Source organism: Panulirus ornatus, chromosome 10 (genome assembly GCF_036320965.1).
Source record: "Panulirus ornatus isolate Po-2019 chromosome 10, ASM3632096v1, whole genome shotgun sequence".
In the NCBI taxonomy this organism is placed as follows: domain Eukaryota; kingdom Metazoa; phylum Arthropoda; class Malacostraca; order Decapoda; family Palinuridae; genus Panulirus; species Panulirus ornatus.
In genome coordinates this window covers 58,231,765-58,251,507 of record NC_092233.1, presented here as the reverse complement: position 1 = coordinate 58,251,507, position 19,743 = coordinate 58,231,765, and the positions used below count along the sequence as shown (strand labels likewise).

General features: G+C 40.3%; 2 protein-coding genes across 4 annotated transcripts in view; one reads left to right on the top strand and one right to left on the bottom strand.

Annotated features, from left to right (window-relative positions):
- Positions 1-8,427, bottom strand: part of LOC139750974 (uncharacterized) — a 510,084-nt gene extending 501,657 nt beyond the window's left edge. The window contains 1 exon segment of the mRNA XM_071665953.1: positions 8,257-8,427. Coding sequence (XP_071522054.1) covers positions 8,257-8,275 — 19 coding nt within the window. The 5' untranslated portion in view covers positions 8,276-8,427.
- LOC139750975 (ELAV-like protein 1) overlaps positions 1-19,743 on the top strand; it is a 252,264-nt gene that overhangs the window by 12,852 nt on the left and 219,669 nt on the right. The window contains exon 1 of one of the 3 annotated variants that reach the window (XM_071665960.1): positions 8,444-8,617. The exons of 1 other annotated variant lie outside the window; for it this stretch is intronic. The gene's annotated coding sequence lies outside the window, so the exon portion shown is untranslated. Of the gene's footprint in view, positions 1-8,443; positions 8,618-8,744; positions 8,904-19,743 lie in introns of those variants that run through there. One more of the 3 variants, XM_071665957.1, reaches the window with a different exon arrangement.

Here is a 19,743-nt window from a genome sequence, read left to right as displayed (position 1 = left end):
CTCTCTCCCTTTGTCCTCCTCCCACCCTGGGATCCAGGTGCAAGCAACTTAACCCGACCCGCTCGTCAGCCCATCTTACAGTCGATCTTAATCTGATTACCCGATATTTGAATATTCCTCTCTCTCTCTCTCTCTCTCTCTCTCTCTCTCTCTCTCTCTCTCTCTCTCTCTCTCTCTCTCTCTCTCTCTCTCTCTCTCTCTCTTTTCCTAATAAGAGGTCGAAGAAAAAAAAATCTACTGAGTTTTGTCCCTCATTTCAATAACTGAATTATTCTCAGTCACCATCGTCCGCTGGTCTTGTCCCATGGCAATAATCTCGTCTTACATATTAGTAAGCAGGTATATATATATATATATATATATATATATATATATATATATATATATATATATATAATATATATATATATATATATATATATATGTGTGTGTGTGTGTGTGTGTATATTGGAAAGGATCACAATTTTCCGCGTGATCAAGATATTCCTATGAGTCCACGGGGAAAATGAAACACGAAAAGTTCCCAAGTGCACTTTCGTGTAATAATCACATCATCAGGGGAGACACAAGAGAGAAATATAACAGTCAGTTGATATACATCGAAGAGACGAAGCTAGGACGCCATTTGGTAACACGTGATATATATATATATATATATATATATATATATATATATATATATATATATATATATATATATATATATATTAAGACCTAAAGATTACTTAACCTCCACATGAATGATATATCGAAATATTTGTTTCACAGAAGGCACTGGATTTGTGCAAGTCAAATCCTCAGTTTATAGGATCTTACATAACTTATCCCTTATATATCCACACCTAAACAAGTCAACCTATCCTAACTTATTATATCCAAACATAGCTAACCCAACTCTTTCTAACTTAATATATCCAAACCCAACCTATCCTAACCTAACCTAAACAAACTCCTATCCTGACCTAACTAATCCCCAATCCTAATCTAACCTTCCTCTACCCCTTGCCTTGGAAATGTCACTCATATCGTGTTCTTCCCTCCTCCTTCCTTCATGTTCTATCCATCTATGTTTCAACCATCCTCCATCATTACAGAAAGAAGCACGTCCTTTTCTCCACCATTCATGTTTGCTTCCATTAAACTCAATGCTTTAAGCACCGTCAGCTGACCCTGTAATGGGTCATGCTGATTACCCTATCTCTCAAGCGACAATTTTTACACCATAAAACGTTGTTATTTCTTGACCTTCCTCGCTCTTGAAGAGCATTAGTTACCTCATTCTCTTCCTCATGTAATCAAGTGATCTAAATGGCACACAGTCCTTTGAAAGCAATACTTTCCTCAACACGCTATATCAGCTTTCACTAAGGACACGTCGAAGAGACCTGTTCATCAACTGGACGGCGATAGACTCGTACCGTTTCCATCGCTGGTCCACTGCGTCACTCGCGTAATGAGAACACCAACAGAAGAACGAGACTAACGTATCGGTAAAGCGAGGTTAAACCTCTTTATGTATACCGGGAGGAGGAGGAGGAGGAGGAGGAGTTGGGATGGTGTGAGTGGTTCAACATATACATCTCCCTCTCTTTGTCTCCTCACGTCTCTCCTCAAGTCACAAGCGAGTGAGATTAGACTTCACTCTTGTAGAGTCTAAGAGTTTATCGGGACGAGATGCCATCCTATCCCCACGCAGAGATAGGTCTCTTAAGAGGAGATGCGAGAGGGTTAAGTTGCCACGATCATCATCTCTTCCAGGAGCCAGAGATGGTGCAATCCAATCACCTCTCCCAGGAGGCTCTCTCCCAAACCCAGCCATCTGCTGAATTCAAACCACGGCAACGAACGTTTCATTCACGCCTCCCGTGCAAGAGGGTCGATCAACCACGTCTCCCGTGCAAGAGGGTCGATCACCCACGTCTCCCGTACAGAGGGGTCGATCAACCACGTCTCCCGTGCAGAGAGGTCGATCGCCCACGTCTCCCGTCCAGAGGGTCGATCAACCACGTCTCCCGTCCAGAGGGTCGATCAACCACGTCTCCCGTCCAGAGGGGTCGATCAACCACGTCTCCCGTCCAGAGGGGTCGATCACCCCCTGTGAGGAAGACTGTACAACACAGCACTTTGCACGCGCATCTCACGCTCAGGGTAAGAGCGATGATGGAAACACGTTACTTTTCCTTCTTCTTCATCCTCTTGAAACGTACTTGAGGTGGACACACACCTTCACTTTACCTACTATAATATCAGAAATGACAAATGAACAGAGGCTCTCTCTATATATATATACATGAGGGGGGAGGGGGTTGTTATTTCATGTGTGGCGAGGTGGCCATGGGAATGAATAAAGGCAGACAGTATGAATTATGTACATGTGTATATATGTATATGTCTGTGTGTGTATATATATGTATACGTTGAGATGTATAGGTATGTGCATTTGCGTGTGTGGGCGTGTATGTATATACATGTGTATGTGGGTGGGTTGGGCCATTCTTTCGTCTGTTTCCTTGCGCTACCTTGCTAACGCTGGAGACAGCGACAAAGCAAAATAAATAAATAAATATATATATATATATATATATATATATATATATATATATATATATATATATATATATAATCCAGCAATCCTAAACGCCATTACGTATTATATTCGTGGTCTTCATGTGGAATGAAAGTCAATTTACAGCAGCGTAAAAGACTCTTCGCAGATACACCTGATGCTGGAGGGGGAGGAGGAGGGAGCCAGTGCAGACATAATGGTCGGATAAGGTCGTGATCACCACCATAATGGTGGGGGAGGACCGTGATCACCACCATGATGGTGGAGGAGGACCGTGATCACCACCATAATGGTGGAGGGGGACCGTGATCACCACCATAATGGTGGAGGAGGACCATGTCACCACCATGATGGTGGAGGAGGACCGTGATCACCACCATGATGGTGGAGGAGGACCGTGATCACCACCATGATGGTGGAGGAGGACCGTGATCACCACCATAATGGTGGAGGAGGACCATGTCACCACCATAATGGTGGAGGGGGACCGTGATCACCACCATAATGGTGGAGGAGGACCATGTCACCACCATGATGGTGGAGGAGGACCATGTCACCGCCATGATGGTGGAGGAGGACCGTGATCACCACCATGATGGTGGGAGAGGACCATGTCACCACCATAATGGTGGAGGAGGACCATGTCACCACCATGATGGTGGAGGAGGACCGTGATCACCACCATGATGGTGGGAGAGGACCATGTCACCACCATAATGGTGGAGGAGGACATGTCACCACCATAATGGTGGTGGAGGACCATGTCACCACCATAATGGTAGGAGAGGGTTAAGACCACCACCCTAATAAAAATTGACGCTTACCATTCCCACAACTGCGGCTCAAACAGGAGGAAAATGGTTCCATACAAGACTATAATCACAACCTTAAATAGGTTGGTCACAGCCATACCCTCGTCACTCGACCGTGCAACCCATCCTCGACATGAACAACAACACAAGGACTTCTTCCTAAAAACCTGGGAGTGTTGTATATATGGCACGTGATCATCATTCGTGTGAGCAGGTGTGTCATATCTACTACAAAGGGGGGTGGGGGGGGCATTACTGGGCCATGTGTGATGGAGGACAGTTCACACGTGGCTCGTCCTCCACCTCTCTGGTAAACTAGAGTGGAATCAAAAGCCTTTTCGTCTCATTAATTCCCCTGGTATCATCCCTCCCCATCCCCTTTCCTCCTCCTTCCTCTCTCTCATCCTCAACCGCAACATTGCTGCTCTCTCTCTCTCTCTCTCTCTCTCTCTCTCTCTCTCTCTCTCTCTCTCTCTCTCTCTCTCTCTCTATCTATCTATCTATCTCTCTCTCTCTCTCTCTCTCTCTCTCTCTCTCTCTCTCTAGATTTATCAAAGTACAATTTTTGGTCACCACTGTTCTAGTGGGACGTCTTCTGCTACGTGTGTCCTTAACCACCAGGGTCTGGTGGATCCGGGGCGCTCGCGCGCGCGCGTCTTGCCTGGCTCTTGTTTGCAGCCACAGTGTGTGTGTGTGTGTGTGTGTGTGTGTGTGTGTGTGTGTGTGTGTGTATGTATGGGGACCAGCAGACCACTCAAACAACTAGGCAGTGGAAACCACTTCCTCCACCTCACATCGTTCCCTCAACCCCATAACCTCTCCACCTTTCAGTGAAGGTCTAGAGACACCTGTAAAGACCTGATTAATTTCTATATATTCTAGATCAATTCTATATTCTATATCAATATGTACATTCCTTTGCTTCAACCTACATTGACTGAGGCATGATTGGCCCGTGGCAATGTCAGTCCACACTCAAGTACAGGTAATGTTGAACTCCGTGCAGCAGCTGGGTATGTTTTGATGATCCAAGGCCATATTGATACTAACCCATTCTACAGGTGTTCTCACAACTCATCTACATGGATCAAACTACAATAATTACTGACGACTTATCTACATTTCCAATTCTGATGTTACAGATGTTTCTTAGACCATAATCTACATCACGTTAGACTCGACGGTTGTAAGGTTGTGAAAATGTTGTGGTGGTGTGGGTTTGGGTTTAGGTTGGCGTGGGTGTAAGGCGTTGTAGGTCTAGCTAGGTGTTGTAGGTGTAATCTGATGTGGAATTAAGGTGTAGAGTGATATGGGAGTAAGGTAGTGTGAGTGCAGGGTAGGGTGAAGTGGATGTAGGATGGTGTGAATGTAGGATAGTGTGTGTGTGTGTGTGTGTGTAGAGAGAGAGAGAGAGAGAGAGAGAGAGAGAGAGAGAGAGAGAGAGAGAGAGAGAGAGAGAGAGGGGGGGGTGTAAGCTGGTGCAGGGTGGTGAGAGTGTAGAGCAGTTTGTGTGTAGGGCGATGAGGGTATAGGGTTGTGTGTGTAGGGCGGTGTGTGTGTGTGTGTGTGTGTGTGTGTGTAGGGCGTTGCGGGTGTGGCCAAAGGTAACATGGAACCCTATATATAAATATATATATATATATATATATATATATATATATATATATATATATATATATATATATATATATATATATATATATAAATGAGTAAAGTGTATACGAAACCACAGACCCGGTTCACGTCTCAAACTTTGGTTTATGAAGCCGGAATTTTTGGGAAGCAAAGAATTCGGCACAAGTTCTCAGATGTGCCCAGAAAGTTTCCACATATTCTTATAAAAATATATATAAAAGTAAAATAGACATCGGGCTATATTTCTTTCCATCTGAAAAGCTATAGGACAAGACATATCCACAGTATCCTTCTTTGAAGATCATTAAAGTTTGGAGCTGGAGGACCACAATGTGAATGAAGCCTAGGGTTTATTTGAAACCTAAACGAATCATCCAATTCTCTCTGCTTACACCCAGTATGTCCCCCGCCGTCCAGAATACAACAGAGTAATTCACGCTAAATTTCGTGTAGTTAGGTGGTAATTAGAGACGTTACCAATCGTTTGGTAAGGTTGAGTGAAGCTGCCGGGGTTGAATCTCCTCAAACAACCCGTAATCAATATCGTTTTGCTAAAGGACAAATGATATGGTCAGTGACTTACGAAAGTAGAGATCACCACTTGATGCCATTCCTGTTTACACTCTCCCATGTTGTTATAATGAACTATAAACAAGGCAGAAGTTCATACTTATTTTGATATTGATTCCTTCTCATTACTGCTAATGATGCAGGTTTGGTTATGGTTAAAAGGATTAAATAAGGAAAGAAACCATAACTCGAATATTTATTTTTTTCAGATATTTGTTAACATGCTTGAAGTTTTGATTTCGTCTCTTGTGGACATAGTCTGAATTAGGCTATGCCCAACCGTGATCCCTACATTTCCTTCAACAACTCTCCGTGCTAGGCTGTATCTCCATTATCAAGTGCATTTGCTAAGATATATTTCCAACACCAGCTGCACGTATAGGTTGTACACCCACCACCAACTGTACAAGCTAGGCTATTGCCATCACTAGGCATGTACAGGCTGCACTCCCATCACCAACTGAATGTACAAGCTGTACACCCACCACCAGTGCACGTACAGGCTGCATACCCATCACCAGTGCATGTGGAAGCTGTACACCCATCACCAGTGCACGTGCAGGGTGTACACCCATCACCAGCTGCAAAGTGTGGGTTGCATTTCCCTCAACGCGACTGCACGTGCTGGGCCATATATTTACCACGAGTATGTGCTAGGCTGTCTTCCCATCACTCACCTCACCTCATTATCCTAATCTACACAACCCTCACGCTCTCATTCGGCCGTAGACAAGGACCTCTATATAGCCTCATTCGCCATTACTCACAGCCATAAAAAAAAGCGAATAAATCAGACAAAAATATAATAACACAATACTTATACAAGTGTCTGGCGTCAGTGTTTATATAAGCGCTCGAGATGGAAGCACGATGGTGTAGGCGACGTTAGGGTGGATCAGCCTATCTATATTTACATGTGAGTTGCTTTTGTTTGCTAAGTACCGATTACTTAGGGATTTTGTTGGATGATTAATGATAATCAATAATATTATTGTGTAAGTAGGGTTAGTCTGTGATAACTAGGATCAACAGAGAGCTTGGATGCATTCATGGTATACATACTTAATCACTATTTTAAGCGTATGAGAAAAAAAGAAGAAGAAAAAAAAAAAAAATATATATATATATATATATATATATATATATATATATATATATATATATATATAAAGTATCTAGTGTTAATGCAAACTAAAGTTTTGCTTGAATTATTTTCCTTGATAAAACCAACGATTCTTCCCGAACTGATAACGTTTATCGTTTTATCATCAAGGCCAACGCTATAGCGTAGCATTTCCACCTCTCTCCTTGTATAATCTTTAAGCAAATTTTACCTTCATAGTCTGCAATGGTTGTTGTGAGTGATGCGATGTCATTTTTCAATCCGCTGGCAAATAATTTACCAAACACATCACAATCATACAGGTCTTTCAGTATTACTTGCTAACCTCCTGTAATGTCAGCGTAAGCTATTTTGTGCCATTAAAACTATTCTTTTTCCTCAACTTCATGCAAGGATTTGTCTCTCTGGAATCTCCTTTTCTGTACTAATTATATACAACTTATCCATTCAATATCAAGCTTGTGATATATATATATATATATATATATATATATATATATATATATATATATATATATATGTATGTATGTATGTATTATTTTCATACGAAACCTTTAAAATGGTCGTAACAATTGAGTGATTTTCAGAGTAATATTGATAACAACAATTCAAACCACAATGATCTGACACAAATTATGAGAATAAACGTAACAATGAATTTGTCAAGACAATATTTGTAGATCAAGGAACAATTGTAAGGACAATCAAGGAGCAAATGTAAAGACAAACAATATACAAATAACAAAAACAAAAAGAATAACTGATGATATTCATTATAACATCAGCAGAGATATTGAAATAATGATGTTCATTACAATATCAGCAAGATATTGATAATATTAATATACAACTCTATAAGAATCCTTACAGTAAAGCTCAGACGTAATTACCTTTGCCTCATTAATTAAGGATTTGTCCTTAAATAATGAATGATACTGACATATCTAGTTATTCTAATAGTCCAAGGTACTAATGTTGTTTTGATGAAAATAATGTATAAGGTTATTCATCCCAGCCTTTCTCCTAATCCCCCCTCCCCTCCCAAAAAAATGCGAAGCCTTGTATGAATAAAAATCATATACATATACACATACGCACTTCATTTGACCGTCCAATGATTAAACATATATGTGTTTACTGGATGATTTAAAGGCTCATACTTTCATTAACTAATTTATTGCCTAGTTATACATTCAGCATCACGGTCAACAGAATCATTAAATCAAACTAACCTGCCAGTGTTGTCAGTGTTAGTATACAAAAGTTCCCGCGGTAATTGTGTCATGTGCATGAGCAGTGCCGAAGCGGCTTTTGCATGACAATCATGCCAGACGCCATAGAATATTCTAGTCCAACTAACCTGACAATCATATATGCCAACTATGACTACGCGATCAAGATCGGTGGGGGAGGGTTTCCGATAAGTTGTTGACTAAAGGTGCTTTAAGGTGAGAGTAGGAGGAATGGTGATTTAGAAGTGTTTAGAAGCGGTTGCATGCCGTAACGAGCGGGCTGCAGTGATGGCCACAACCAGCGCTAGTTTCACTGACCTGAGTCGAAGTCAGCCATGGTAAATGTTTGTTTGGGCGAGCCAACTGCTCCGTGAGGACGGGTCCGCGTGCACTCCTCGCCCGGACCCTCACCCAGCACACCTCACCACCTCTATCATAAATGACACTCACTTAGGCCGCCTAGTGGACCCCATTCGGCGTCCACGTAGGCTCCATTACACTAAAATAACAGGATATTCGCGTAGAGGGCGGACGATACACCTATGAGGCAATCAATCCTGGCCCTTGTAATTATTGAATTTCGCGCCTTCCCGAGCCACTGGCGTGCCGTGGAACCTCCACCACTCTACGCTCATGTAACGAGTACCGCACGGAGAAAATCACTCCCTTTCCAGCCATGGCAAGTTTTAAGATGAGTGAGCACTTATATGGATGTCTAGACATCACGGATCAACTTAGGTCAAGCTGAAAGAGTCCATTAAGAGGGACGGGAAGATGGCGTAGGGATACACAGTTGTTGGAGTCCGGAGGCCGCGAGTTACCCATTAGCTGTCACTTTAGTTGGCGCGCGGTCTGAGTGCAGCATTGCTCGTTACTACGGGCCTGGCTGTTTTTTCCTAAGTTTCATTAAGTTATTTTTTTTCTAGGGAAACCCCGTCTGAAGATACTCTAGCCTCCAGCTACTGGTGAGTAGAATCTGAACGAGTGTAGAGGGTAGAAAGAGCGGCCTCGACATGATCATATCGATCTTGCGCGCCATGCCTAACCCTAGCTATCCACCCCATTCCCATGTGTTGGGCTTTCCCGCCATACAGACGCCCACCCACCACGTGCAACACACGTGTTCCTTCTCAGGGAGTCAGGGAGAGTCTGCCTAGCCTCCATTACCACAGTAGAACGTCGAAGGAGTCGGTAAATAAGGTGTTATAAGGTTGGCGGGAAAGTGGGCGCAGCGCGAGGGGGAGGCGGTGGGGTGCCGGGTTGCCTAAGGTTAGAGCCACCACCACCCAGCCTGGCCCTCCATGGCTGCCTCCTCCAGCCACACCGACCATCCAGGGTAATGGTGGTAGGCACAAAAGCCAGGTTAGAGACGCTGATCGTCTCGCGGGAGGAATTGCGTAGTTTGCTAAGTGTAACGAGAACGTATACCACCTGTTTGGGCGGGGGTGGCCAGCCCAAGTCGTCTAAGAAATTATTTTTTTTTTTTCACGAGATGGGAAGTTTTCTAAGGCTACACCGACTCTAGAATGACATACAAATACGGTTTCAGTTTCTAGGTTCATTTGAAATGTATATTCTAATAAGAGAAAATTAGATTAGATCAAGATATGTAGTGACAGTTGTGTGGTGTGTCGTCACTGATTGAGGTGATTATATTACGTCTTTTCTTTTCTTACGTGACGAAATTAACAAAATGTCCAGATTTTATGTAATGTCCATCATAGATGTCGCTACAGACGGAGTAATTTTGGTGCTTGAGAAGGAGCAAGTTTGATTACCAAATATGGTCTTGTCTAGTTGTATACTGTGTATATCTATGGTTCATGTTTGTGTTTATGTTTGTCTAAATATATTTTTTTTGTTAAGTTGCAGATTACAGAATGTTATTATTATTATAAGTTCCTTGCAGGTGTATTGTGTAAGAGTTTCATGAGGATTTATTTATTTATTTATTTATTTATTTATTGAGGCTATGCATCTGTTGTGATTCCTTGATTGTAAGTGGCGAGGATGTTTAAAGTAGAAGTTCGGTGGTGGATTGAAAACTAAGGTTGTTTTAATTACAAGTTGGATGCTGTGTTGTTGAATACCATAGGCTGTTTTGATAGTAACTTTGAGGGTGTTTTAATTGCAAGTTTGGTGTTGGGATGATTAGAATTGGAGGCTGTTTTGATTACAAGCTGGAGGTTGTTTGGATCAAGTTAGAGGCTTGTTTTAATTACAAGTTGGATGCTAAGTTGATTAGAATTGGAGGTTGTTTTGATTAAGTGGGAGGCTTTGTTGGATTAGAATTGTACCTGTTTTTATGTTAAGTTGGAGGCTGGGTTGATCAAAATTTATTGTAAGTTTGAAGTACTTTTATTTATTAGTTGAAGTACTTTTATTTTTTTTTAAGTTGGATATTGATTTCACTGAGATTGTAAGTTGTAGAAGAGACCTATAATTATTTATTTCAAGCACGCCTTTAGTGTAATGCATACAAGTTTGGTAAATGTCAGTGGACTTACTACAGTCAGTAGAACTATTCCACCTGCAATGATTACTCTACAAAACGTAAAGTATTAGTTTGGTTGGTTATCTTAGGATGGGAGTGCCATTGTCAACTTTTCTAAAAAATATGAACACAAGAAATCTCATTAAGATTAACCAATCATAATAACGTTCAGTGATCACCACAGGTGGAACAGAGCTCTATCAACAACAATGAATCGATTTATATAATTTTCATTGATGATGATGATGGAGGAATCGCTACACTCCTAAAGTTTATAACCACAGACTTGATTGTAAGTTGGCTGTGTGATTACACAACGCTTCTTTAAAAATGTTCAAAAGTTCTAAGCTGTTTTGATTGTAAGTTAAATTGTTTTAATTTCATGTTCAAGGTTCTGGATTTTAAAAACAAGTTGAATGTTTTGATTACATGATGGATGCTGGACTGAATTAAATTATAAGCCGTTTGATTGCATGTTGTAGGCCATGTAGATTACAAGTTGGATGCTGTGTTAATAGAAATTGTAAGTTGCACGCAGTTTTGATTGGTTTGGAGGTTGTTTTCAGTGATGCAGATTTGATTGAAATCGTAAGCTGTTTTGATTTTAAATTAATGCCAAGTCGTAAGATGCTTAGGATATTCGTTGATTATAAGTTTGTTGATTTCTGCTCGTAAGAAGAATTCTCTTGATAGAGTTGTAACAGAAGTTTCCGTATTCAGTGTTAAATGTTTTAAGTTAGTTTCTGTGAAGGTTTTGATTTGTTGACAGGACCTGACTTGAAAACTGAGGCACTTTGTGTTGTAATATTAAAGTTTGCTTGTATCATTAACTAATAATTGCTATTGATATGTTTGTCATGGTTTGCAGGAGGCAGCAGATTGTCCATAACACACAAGAACTCGTTTGTAATTCGCAACACTTGTTTTTGGCAGCAACATACATATATGCAGCAGATAAGTCGCAAAAGAACACGTGATTCACCAATATGCTGTTAGCTATTATCCACCAGGAAAATGAAACGCAAAGGATCGAGTGCTCTCGTAATATATCTCATGTAAATGATTAGAGATAACGACCATATATATATATATATATATATATATATATATATATATATATATATAAATATATAATGTATATAGTGTGTGTGTGCGTGTAAAGAAAGCACTTTGATTGTAACGTAGATTCATGTAATCACGTTGTGAGCATCGAGAAATGCTGGCCATGGCGAGGGTGAAGTATTACTGGCTTGGCAAGTGCTTACGTAAAGCACTGTCATTCAGTATTGAGTTCATTTTATCCACTTGACTGTCATTCAGTATTGAGTTCATTTTATCCACTTGACTACGGTAATTTTGTAGATTGTAGGGATGTAACTTAAGTTGATAGTCATCTTGGACAGCTCATTATTATTATTATTATTATTATTATTATTAGTATTAGTATTATTTGCCAATGCCCTTGGCCATTTATGTATTGTTTATCGTTCTTTAAAACATGTTTATCTTTGAAAGGCATGATTGATAATTTTGTTGAACATAGTTTATATAAATGTTTAAGATTGCTTTGTTGGAAGTTTGTTATATATTTCTTGATCGTATGGGTGATGTGAAACTGTTTGTGTTGATTCATTAACAGAAGGTTTTTGTTCAGTGAAAGTTTATCGAGGGGTTGTTTAGTGTACGGGTAAGTTGCCTTGGTGGTGATGACACGTAAACAACTTGTGGATGGCTCCTTAAAAGTTGAGAAACTTCTAGGTTTGTTTGAATGATTCCATTTGCCAACATGTTTTAGTACGGAAGTCCTCTTCATGGTTTACACAGCGAGATCATTGCCCATGGATGATTCACTCTGGTAACATCAGGATATTTTCTTAGCATCCGTATGATGGATGTATAAAAACGTGCTCCATGGGTAAAGAACATTATGAAAGCAGCTGTAATTTTTTTTTAAGGTTAACATGTACTTTCAGTTTTTGAAGATTATGTAATGTGTGTTGGCTTTAGCTAATATTTTAGGTGTGGCACATGAGATTTACATAGTGATTGTGGTTCTTTATAGTGCGGTCTTATATTTCTTTTTCTGTTAAACATTTAGGCTTATGGGTAGAATATCCCGTTGTATACCGTACGAAAACTGACAGAACAATATCTAGTGTCAGATTTGATTGTCCAAGGGCAAGGATTTTTTCAACTAGTTTTTTTTTGGGGGGGGGGGTTCACTTGTTGACACTAGACAATGAAAGAAAGCCTGTTCGCTGGGAGTAGAAAGCACTGAAACTGGTAAATGTCTTCAGTTAGGCCAATAGAACCATTAGTGTTGGGGCCTAAATGCGTTTTGTTGTCCCCTCCTTTTTCTCTGTATTTCATGTAGTTCGTATGTGGTTAATTACATCCAGTTTATTAGTAGAAGCTGTATAATGAGGCCATCATAAACATATACAAATACTTTTGGAAAGGAAGTTGATTGCTGAAAATCGTGCATCTTACTGTTACATGTATGGTGGCAGGGAAATGGATATACCTTGTTGTACTGCTGAAATTTGCTGTTTCCCGAGTAGTTTGTTTTATACAAGATTTTCCCGTTTGAAATGTGTTTTAGTTTCGCATCGAAATTTGCTTTGGAAAATAGTTACTTGTGTTTTATGTTGTTCGTTGTGATTGCATGAATACCTTTGAGCATGATTTGGAGCAATTTTTTTATTTTAGCTATATCGATTCAGGCGATCATGTAACTTAATGAATGGTAGGTTGATTTACGTAAAGTGGATTAGTACTGTTGTGAAACTAATATAAACCTCATCTGGTACCCGAATAGAAAGTAGAAGTGTATGAGCATTCGTCTCCTGCCGATGATTGCACTGTCATCTGTTTGTTTACAGGTGGCGCCATGTTTTCGGTTATTTTCGTGAGCACGACTGGTATATTTTTGAGTAGAATACTGAAATTTAAGATAAACCCTAAACTGCTTTGGAAGCTAGGTGAGGTTTTCATAAACTGATTTTTTTTTTTTTTTACAAGCCAAGTCTTTGTTGATTTTTTTTTTTACAAGCATAGTCTTTGTTGATCTTTTATTGATTTTTTTTTTTTTTACAAGCGTAGTCTTTGTTGATCTTTTATGCAAGCGTGTACTTACTTTTATCTCGACATTTTTACAACTACTCGTATCTCCATATTAACATACAGAAGAATATATCTCCATTTTGTAATTACTACGAACCGCATAAATCTCAGCATGAGTAGCCACTTTTCAAAGCTAGTTTTAACGTGAATCTGAAATAGACGCACAATTTTCTCTTATGTAGCTGTACCTTTACCTTTTCCGCTTTTGTGTATTAAAAAAAAAGTATCCATGATTGAATAGGATAAACTTTTTAATCGTGGTGACAGAATTTTGATAGAATTTCCCCAGTAGAATTTTATTCTAGAAATGCTTAAAACTTCATTATTTTTTTAATTTCATTTTACTGACATTTCTTAGTTATCTCCACTCGAAGGAAGGGACAGTTAGGGTTGTGGTTGCCTTGCCACTGTCTGGTACTACTGTCAGTTTGTCACTACATGGGATGTTTGTGTCCTAAGATCATGTGATTTTTTTTATGGCCCTTTCGTAGCTGCGTTTTTTTTTTTCTTCCGTCTTAATGTTTTTGTTTTAAATCTGGGGCCCAGAGAAATGTTTTCGTGGGGGAGGTGGTAAAATGTATGTAGATCAGCTTTTGCTATGCAAGTTAACAATAAGAATGTGATACGTGTACTCAAATAGTTTTATAGCTTTGATGAAAATTACTAAAACTTTAAAATACAAGTAACTGTGATCGTGAATATACCTTGTGTGCAATATGAAATTTAAGTGGGGGGGCTTTTGCTCCTTCCAACGATCATCCTTGATTGCAGTATAACTGAAAGATTTGTCTCCAGGATGGGACATGTATTTTTGGATCCAGGATTTGTTGTGGAGGTGACGACTTACGCTGGTGTGATTCTTATGTCGTCGCTTTTAGTAACTGGGACAGACACTTCGTGATCGCTTCGTCCGTCCGTCCCTCCGTTGGGAGTTGCACTTGACCTGCCTGCTGCTCAGCCTCGAAAAATCTATATCAGGGTACTCGTTAAACCTTGTGCAGTTGTTACATGACGTCTGGCAAACTGATTTGGCATGTGACCCATAACTCTGGTGTAGATTTTGCTTGAGTTATGTTGATATAGGCTAGATAAAAAAAAAAAGCTTAATGTTGGATCTTATTTAGGCTTATAACCTTTAAGAAAATTCCACCTTTGTTTTCGAAACGTTTTGCAGTTGTATAGCAGCATTTTAAGAATTGATTGGCTTTGGATTTAGGTCGTGAGTTATTCCCCTTATGATAAAGGATATTTAACGGGGAACATGATGTCGCTCATAAATTCAAGAACATCGAACTCAACACAGATCCTATTGTGTTGCGCTGCCCACCGTCTTCGTCCATTTCATACATGTTTATCCATCGTCCATCGTTGCGCATGTCGCCATAAACTGCTGCCTGCCTTGGCTAGAGCTTGAAAAGTCTAAATCATATGCTTGCCAAGCTTTATGCAGTTGTTGTTTCCCGGCATCTGGCAAATTGGATGATACAATACCCATAATTCTGGTTTGGATTTTGTCTGAGGTATGCACGTCACTGAAACGTTTAACCTGGCTCATAAACGTGGGGGGGGGGGGGGGGGGTTGGAATTCGTCTTCAGCAGTTCAACTTTATGAAAAAAGTTTTGGTTTTTGTTACTTCTTGTTCTTTTTTTGATCGCTTAAAAAATGCTGCTGCAACTGCAGGCGACTTTAGTGTTCCTCTGAACACTCTTCTCGTAAATTTTGATTAAGAAGTGATTGTGTTCAAGTCCTCTTGCCTTTCTTAGGAAAAGTACTTTGATAAGATGTGGTATAAGCTAGGATGTCGCTACCGAGCTTGGAAATCAGTATCTGTTTACACTGGATTCGTAAAGCAGAATTTTTCTTGGTATTCTTTTTTGTATTACGTTTCACCACTCTCTCTCTATATATATATCCGCTCATTTTCTTAGCCTGGCTCCCCTTCACTGAGGCTCACTCAGCTCTTGGGAAGCTGGCTACGTCCACTGGTTGGGATAGTAGGTCAAGTTTGATGAGTGTATGTCTGTGTGAGTGTAGGAAGGTTGAGGAGAAAGTGTTAAAAGTATTAAAGGTTTTCCTTATGTCATTTGCATGGATGGAGAGGTCTTGTATTGAATTTGTAAGATCGTTGCAGGTGGTTGGTGTCCTAAACATAGGCAAGATAATGAAAAAATCACACACACACACACACACACACACACACACACACACACACACACACACTAAGATTTTGTTAAGGAAACAAACAAAAAAGATCCCAGTACAGTTCCCCCTAAATATGCTTGGCAGTCAGTTCTGTAGACCCGTGTTAAACCCTTCACATCCAATCAACTTAATAACCATTCAGTCCACGAACACCCAAGAAGTAAAACAACCCACACCACATTTCAACAACCTGTACACACACCCACACCCCTACTCCCCCAACCCTCCTCCCTCCCACCCCAATAAACATTCATAACGAATAAGCCGGAAAGACCTGACAAACACTGACACACCACACTCCCAACTTTTAGTCTTTCACCACCACTCTACCAGATGTACACCTGACTGAAACCACGCTCCCCAGACATGCACGAGTTACAGTTTCTTGCCTTCGCTCGGGGTACTACCCATCCCTGGAGCATTACAAACGTAGTCTCGTCTTACCGCAAGACCTGTCGTACCCAAGATCCACTGCCGGACTGAAGACTGGAACGTAGCTCTAGGTTCTCACAGAGGCACATCACACAAGTCTTATACTCCCGCCCACCACTGGACGAGGGTAGCCTCTTGGGCCCTGCGGGTGCTCCATAGAAGGGATTTCTCGAGCAATAATGTGATTATATATATATATATATATATATATATATATATATATATATATATATATATATATATTATATATATATATATATATATATATATATATTATATTATTATTATTATTATATATGTAAAGCTTCTGTGCTTCTAGCAGCTTTCCTTCCACACCATAAATTCTTGATACAATCCACAAAGCATCTCTATCAACCCTATCATTTTCCTTCTCCAGATTCATACATGCTACACACAACTCCATATGTTTTTTCAAAATATTTTTCGCATTCTTCAAAGTTAATACCTGATCCACACATCCTCTACCACTTCTGAAACCACTCTGCTCCTCCCCAGTCTGATGCTCTGTACTTACCCTCACCCTCTCTATCAACTTGCCAGATAAACTCTACAAACTTGTACCTTTATTCCCCTTGCCTTCATACAGTGGTACTGTACATGCATCCCGTCAATCCTAAGGCACCTCATCTTGATCCATATATGCATTGTGAAACCTAAGTAACCAGTCAACAACAACAGAAACCCAATTCTTAACCAGTTCAATCACCATACCTTCCACTCCAGCCGTCTTGCCATATTCCATCTAGACTTAAGCTTTCACCACCACCTCTCTTCACCCATGACTCTACGTATACCACTCCGACCCAAACATCCTAAATCTGCTGCCCTGTCATCAGACACATTCAACAGTCCTTCAAAATACTTGCTCCATCTCCTCGCTTCGTCACTACCTGTTACCACTTCCCCGAGTGCACCGTTCACCGATGTTCCCATTTGTTCTTTTGTTTTTTGCATATTAGTAACCTCATTCCAAAACACACACACACACACACACACACACACACACACACACACACACACATATATATATATATATATATATATATATATATATATATATATATATATATAACCTCGTGGAAGACAACTTCACATGCTGTGTAACTTCAAGCAGGCAGAGAGAGAGAGAGAGAGAGAGAGAGAGAGAGAGAGAGAGAGAGAGAGAGAATGTGTATGTGTGATTAGAGAGTATGTATAGGGAAAGATATATACAAATTCTAAAGTGTATGTATGTTATACATTGAGGAATACGTGTAAAGAACATGAATTTTTGATAGAGATGCAGAAGACAAAGAACCTCTTCGTTTGATGTTTATATAAGTTTGTAACCTCCGTTGGAAACTGTCCTAACCCCAGAACAGTCGCGGTGCCAGAAAAATCATTTTAGATGACTTATGAGTCTAGTCAAAGAACATTAGAATGTATCAAACAAGAAAGCCATTTCACTTTGCTGTGATTTGGACAAGTTAATGGTAAGCTATTCAAGTTTCACTGGTAGGTAAAGTGCATGAAAAGTCTTAAAAAAAAGGTCTTTGGCCTACTAGATTTTGAAAAGATAAGTTCGATACTTTTAAGGCTTTTACAATAAAGCTTGTGCAAGTCTGTTGGTAGGGAATTTTTTTTTGTCTCCCGGAATATTCCTGTAATATCCACGTTCCTGTTATATATATATATATCCACATGGTGTGTTCTCACGACCTGGTTATGTGATTATTATGTCATATTCCTGTTATATCCACATAGTGTGTTCTCATGACCTGGTTATGTGATTATTATGTCATATTCCTGTTATATCCACATGGTGTGTTCTCATGACCTGGATATATGATTGTCATATTCCTGTTATATCCACATGGTGTGTTCTCATGACCTGGATATATGATTGTCATATTCCTGTTATATCCACATGGTGTGTTCTTATAACCTGGTTATATGATTATCATGTCATATTCCTGTTATATCCACATGGTGTGTTCTCATGACCTGGTTATATGATTGTCATGTCATATTCCTGTTATATCCACATGGTGTGTTCTCATGACTTGATGGTCAGGTCAGGAGCCTGGCAGTGGCCGGAACTTTAGTACAGACCTTGTCACTGACGCCATGAATAATTGGGATCCTTTTAAACATCAGCGTCAGGAGACTTTGTTCGATACGCGTTGCAGGTGACCTAGTTTGAAAATATCCTGACGATGTAAAGTTTATATATATATATATATATATATATATATAATCACCACACTAACCTGTGAGTTTTTAATACCTTCCACGCTCACAAAGAGCCTCGAAGTGACCCAGTGGTCTGTTACTGTTTGAATTCTTGTGTATTTGTATTCATTTGTATTCATTCATCATGTGATCTGAGGTGATCAAAATAAGGATTGTAGATTTTTTTTCTATAAAGGTGCTAAACTACTCGATATGATTGAATTCTCTGTATATTAAGATTGTAGTTTAGGACTGTGAAGTTGCCCAGGGTACTGTTTATTGTTGAAGGTAATTTGTGATGAATCACGACAACTGTAGGACAATATATGGTAGAAACCCCACCTTAGCGACGTGGGTAACAACCCCTGTGGAAGTAACCTTTACCCTCTCCCAGGCTTTTGGAAACGTTTGATCTGAGGTGATGAAATGTTTCAAGTTTTCAGGGCCACCTGTGTACCGGAGTTACCCCCCGAGATGTCTGAACGCAGTTGTATGTTTGGTTCAGTTTGGTTACTGTTGATAGACACCTATATGCTGCCTGGATTGCCGAGTTTTACAGCCACTTTCGCCTCTACTGTTCCTTCTTGCTGGAACTTCCGTACCGAGTCTTCCATCTTGGCAAAGTTGATGAAGATTTTCGTGTTGGTATGGCAGTGTGTTCTGCCTGCCATGTTGGTATGTCAGTGTATTCTGCCTGCCATAATGGTATGGCAGTGTGTTCTGCCTGCCATGTTGGTATGGCAGTGTGTTCTGCCTGCCATGTTGGTATGGCAATGTGTTCTACCTGCCATGTTGGTATGGCAGTGTGTTCCTGCCTGCCATGTTGGTATGGCAGTGTGTTCCTGCCTGCCATGTTGGTATGGCAGTGTGTTCCTGCCATCCATGTTGGTATGGCAGTGTGTTCTGCCTTCCATGTTGGTATGGCAATGTGTTCTGCCTTCCATGTTGGTATGGCAGTGTGTTCTGCCTTCCATGTTGGTATGGCAGTGTGTTCCTGCCTGCCATGTTGGTATGGCAGTGTGTTCCTGCCATCCATGTTGGTATGGCAGTGTGTTCCTGCCATCCATGTTGGTATGGCAGTGTGTTCCTGCCATCCATGTTGGTATGGCAGTGTGTTCTGCCTTCCATGTTGGTATGGCAGTGTGTTCTGCCTGTCATGATGGTATGGCAGTGTGTTCTGCCTGCCATGTTGGTATGGCAGTGTGTTCTGCCTGCCATGTTGGTATGGCAGTGTGTTCTGCCTGCCATGTTGGTATGGCAGTGTGTTCTGCCTGCCATGTTGGTATGGCAGTGTGTTCTGCCTGCCATGTTGGTATGGCAG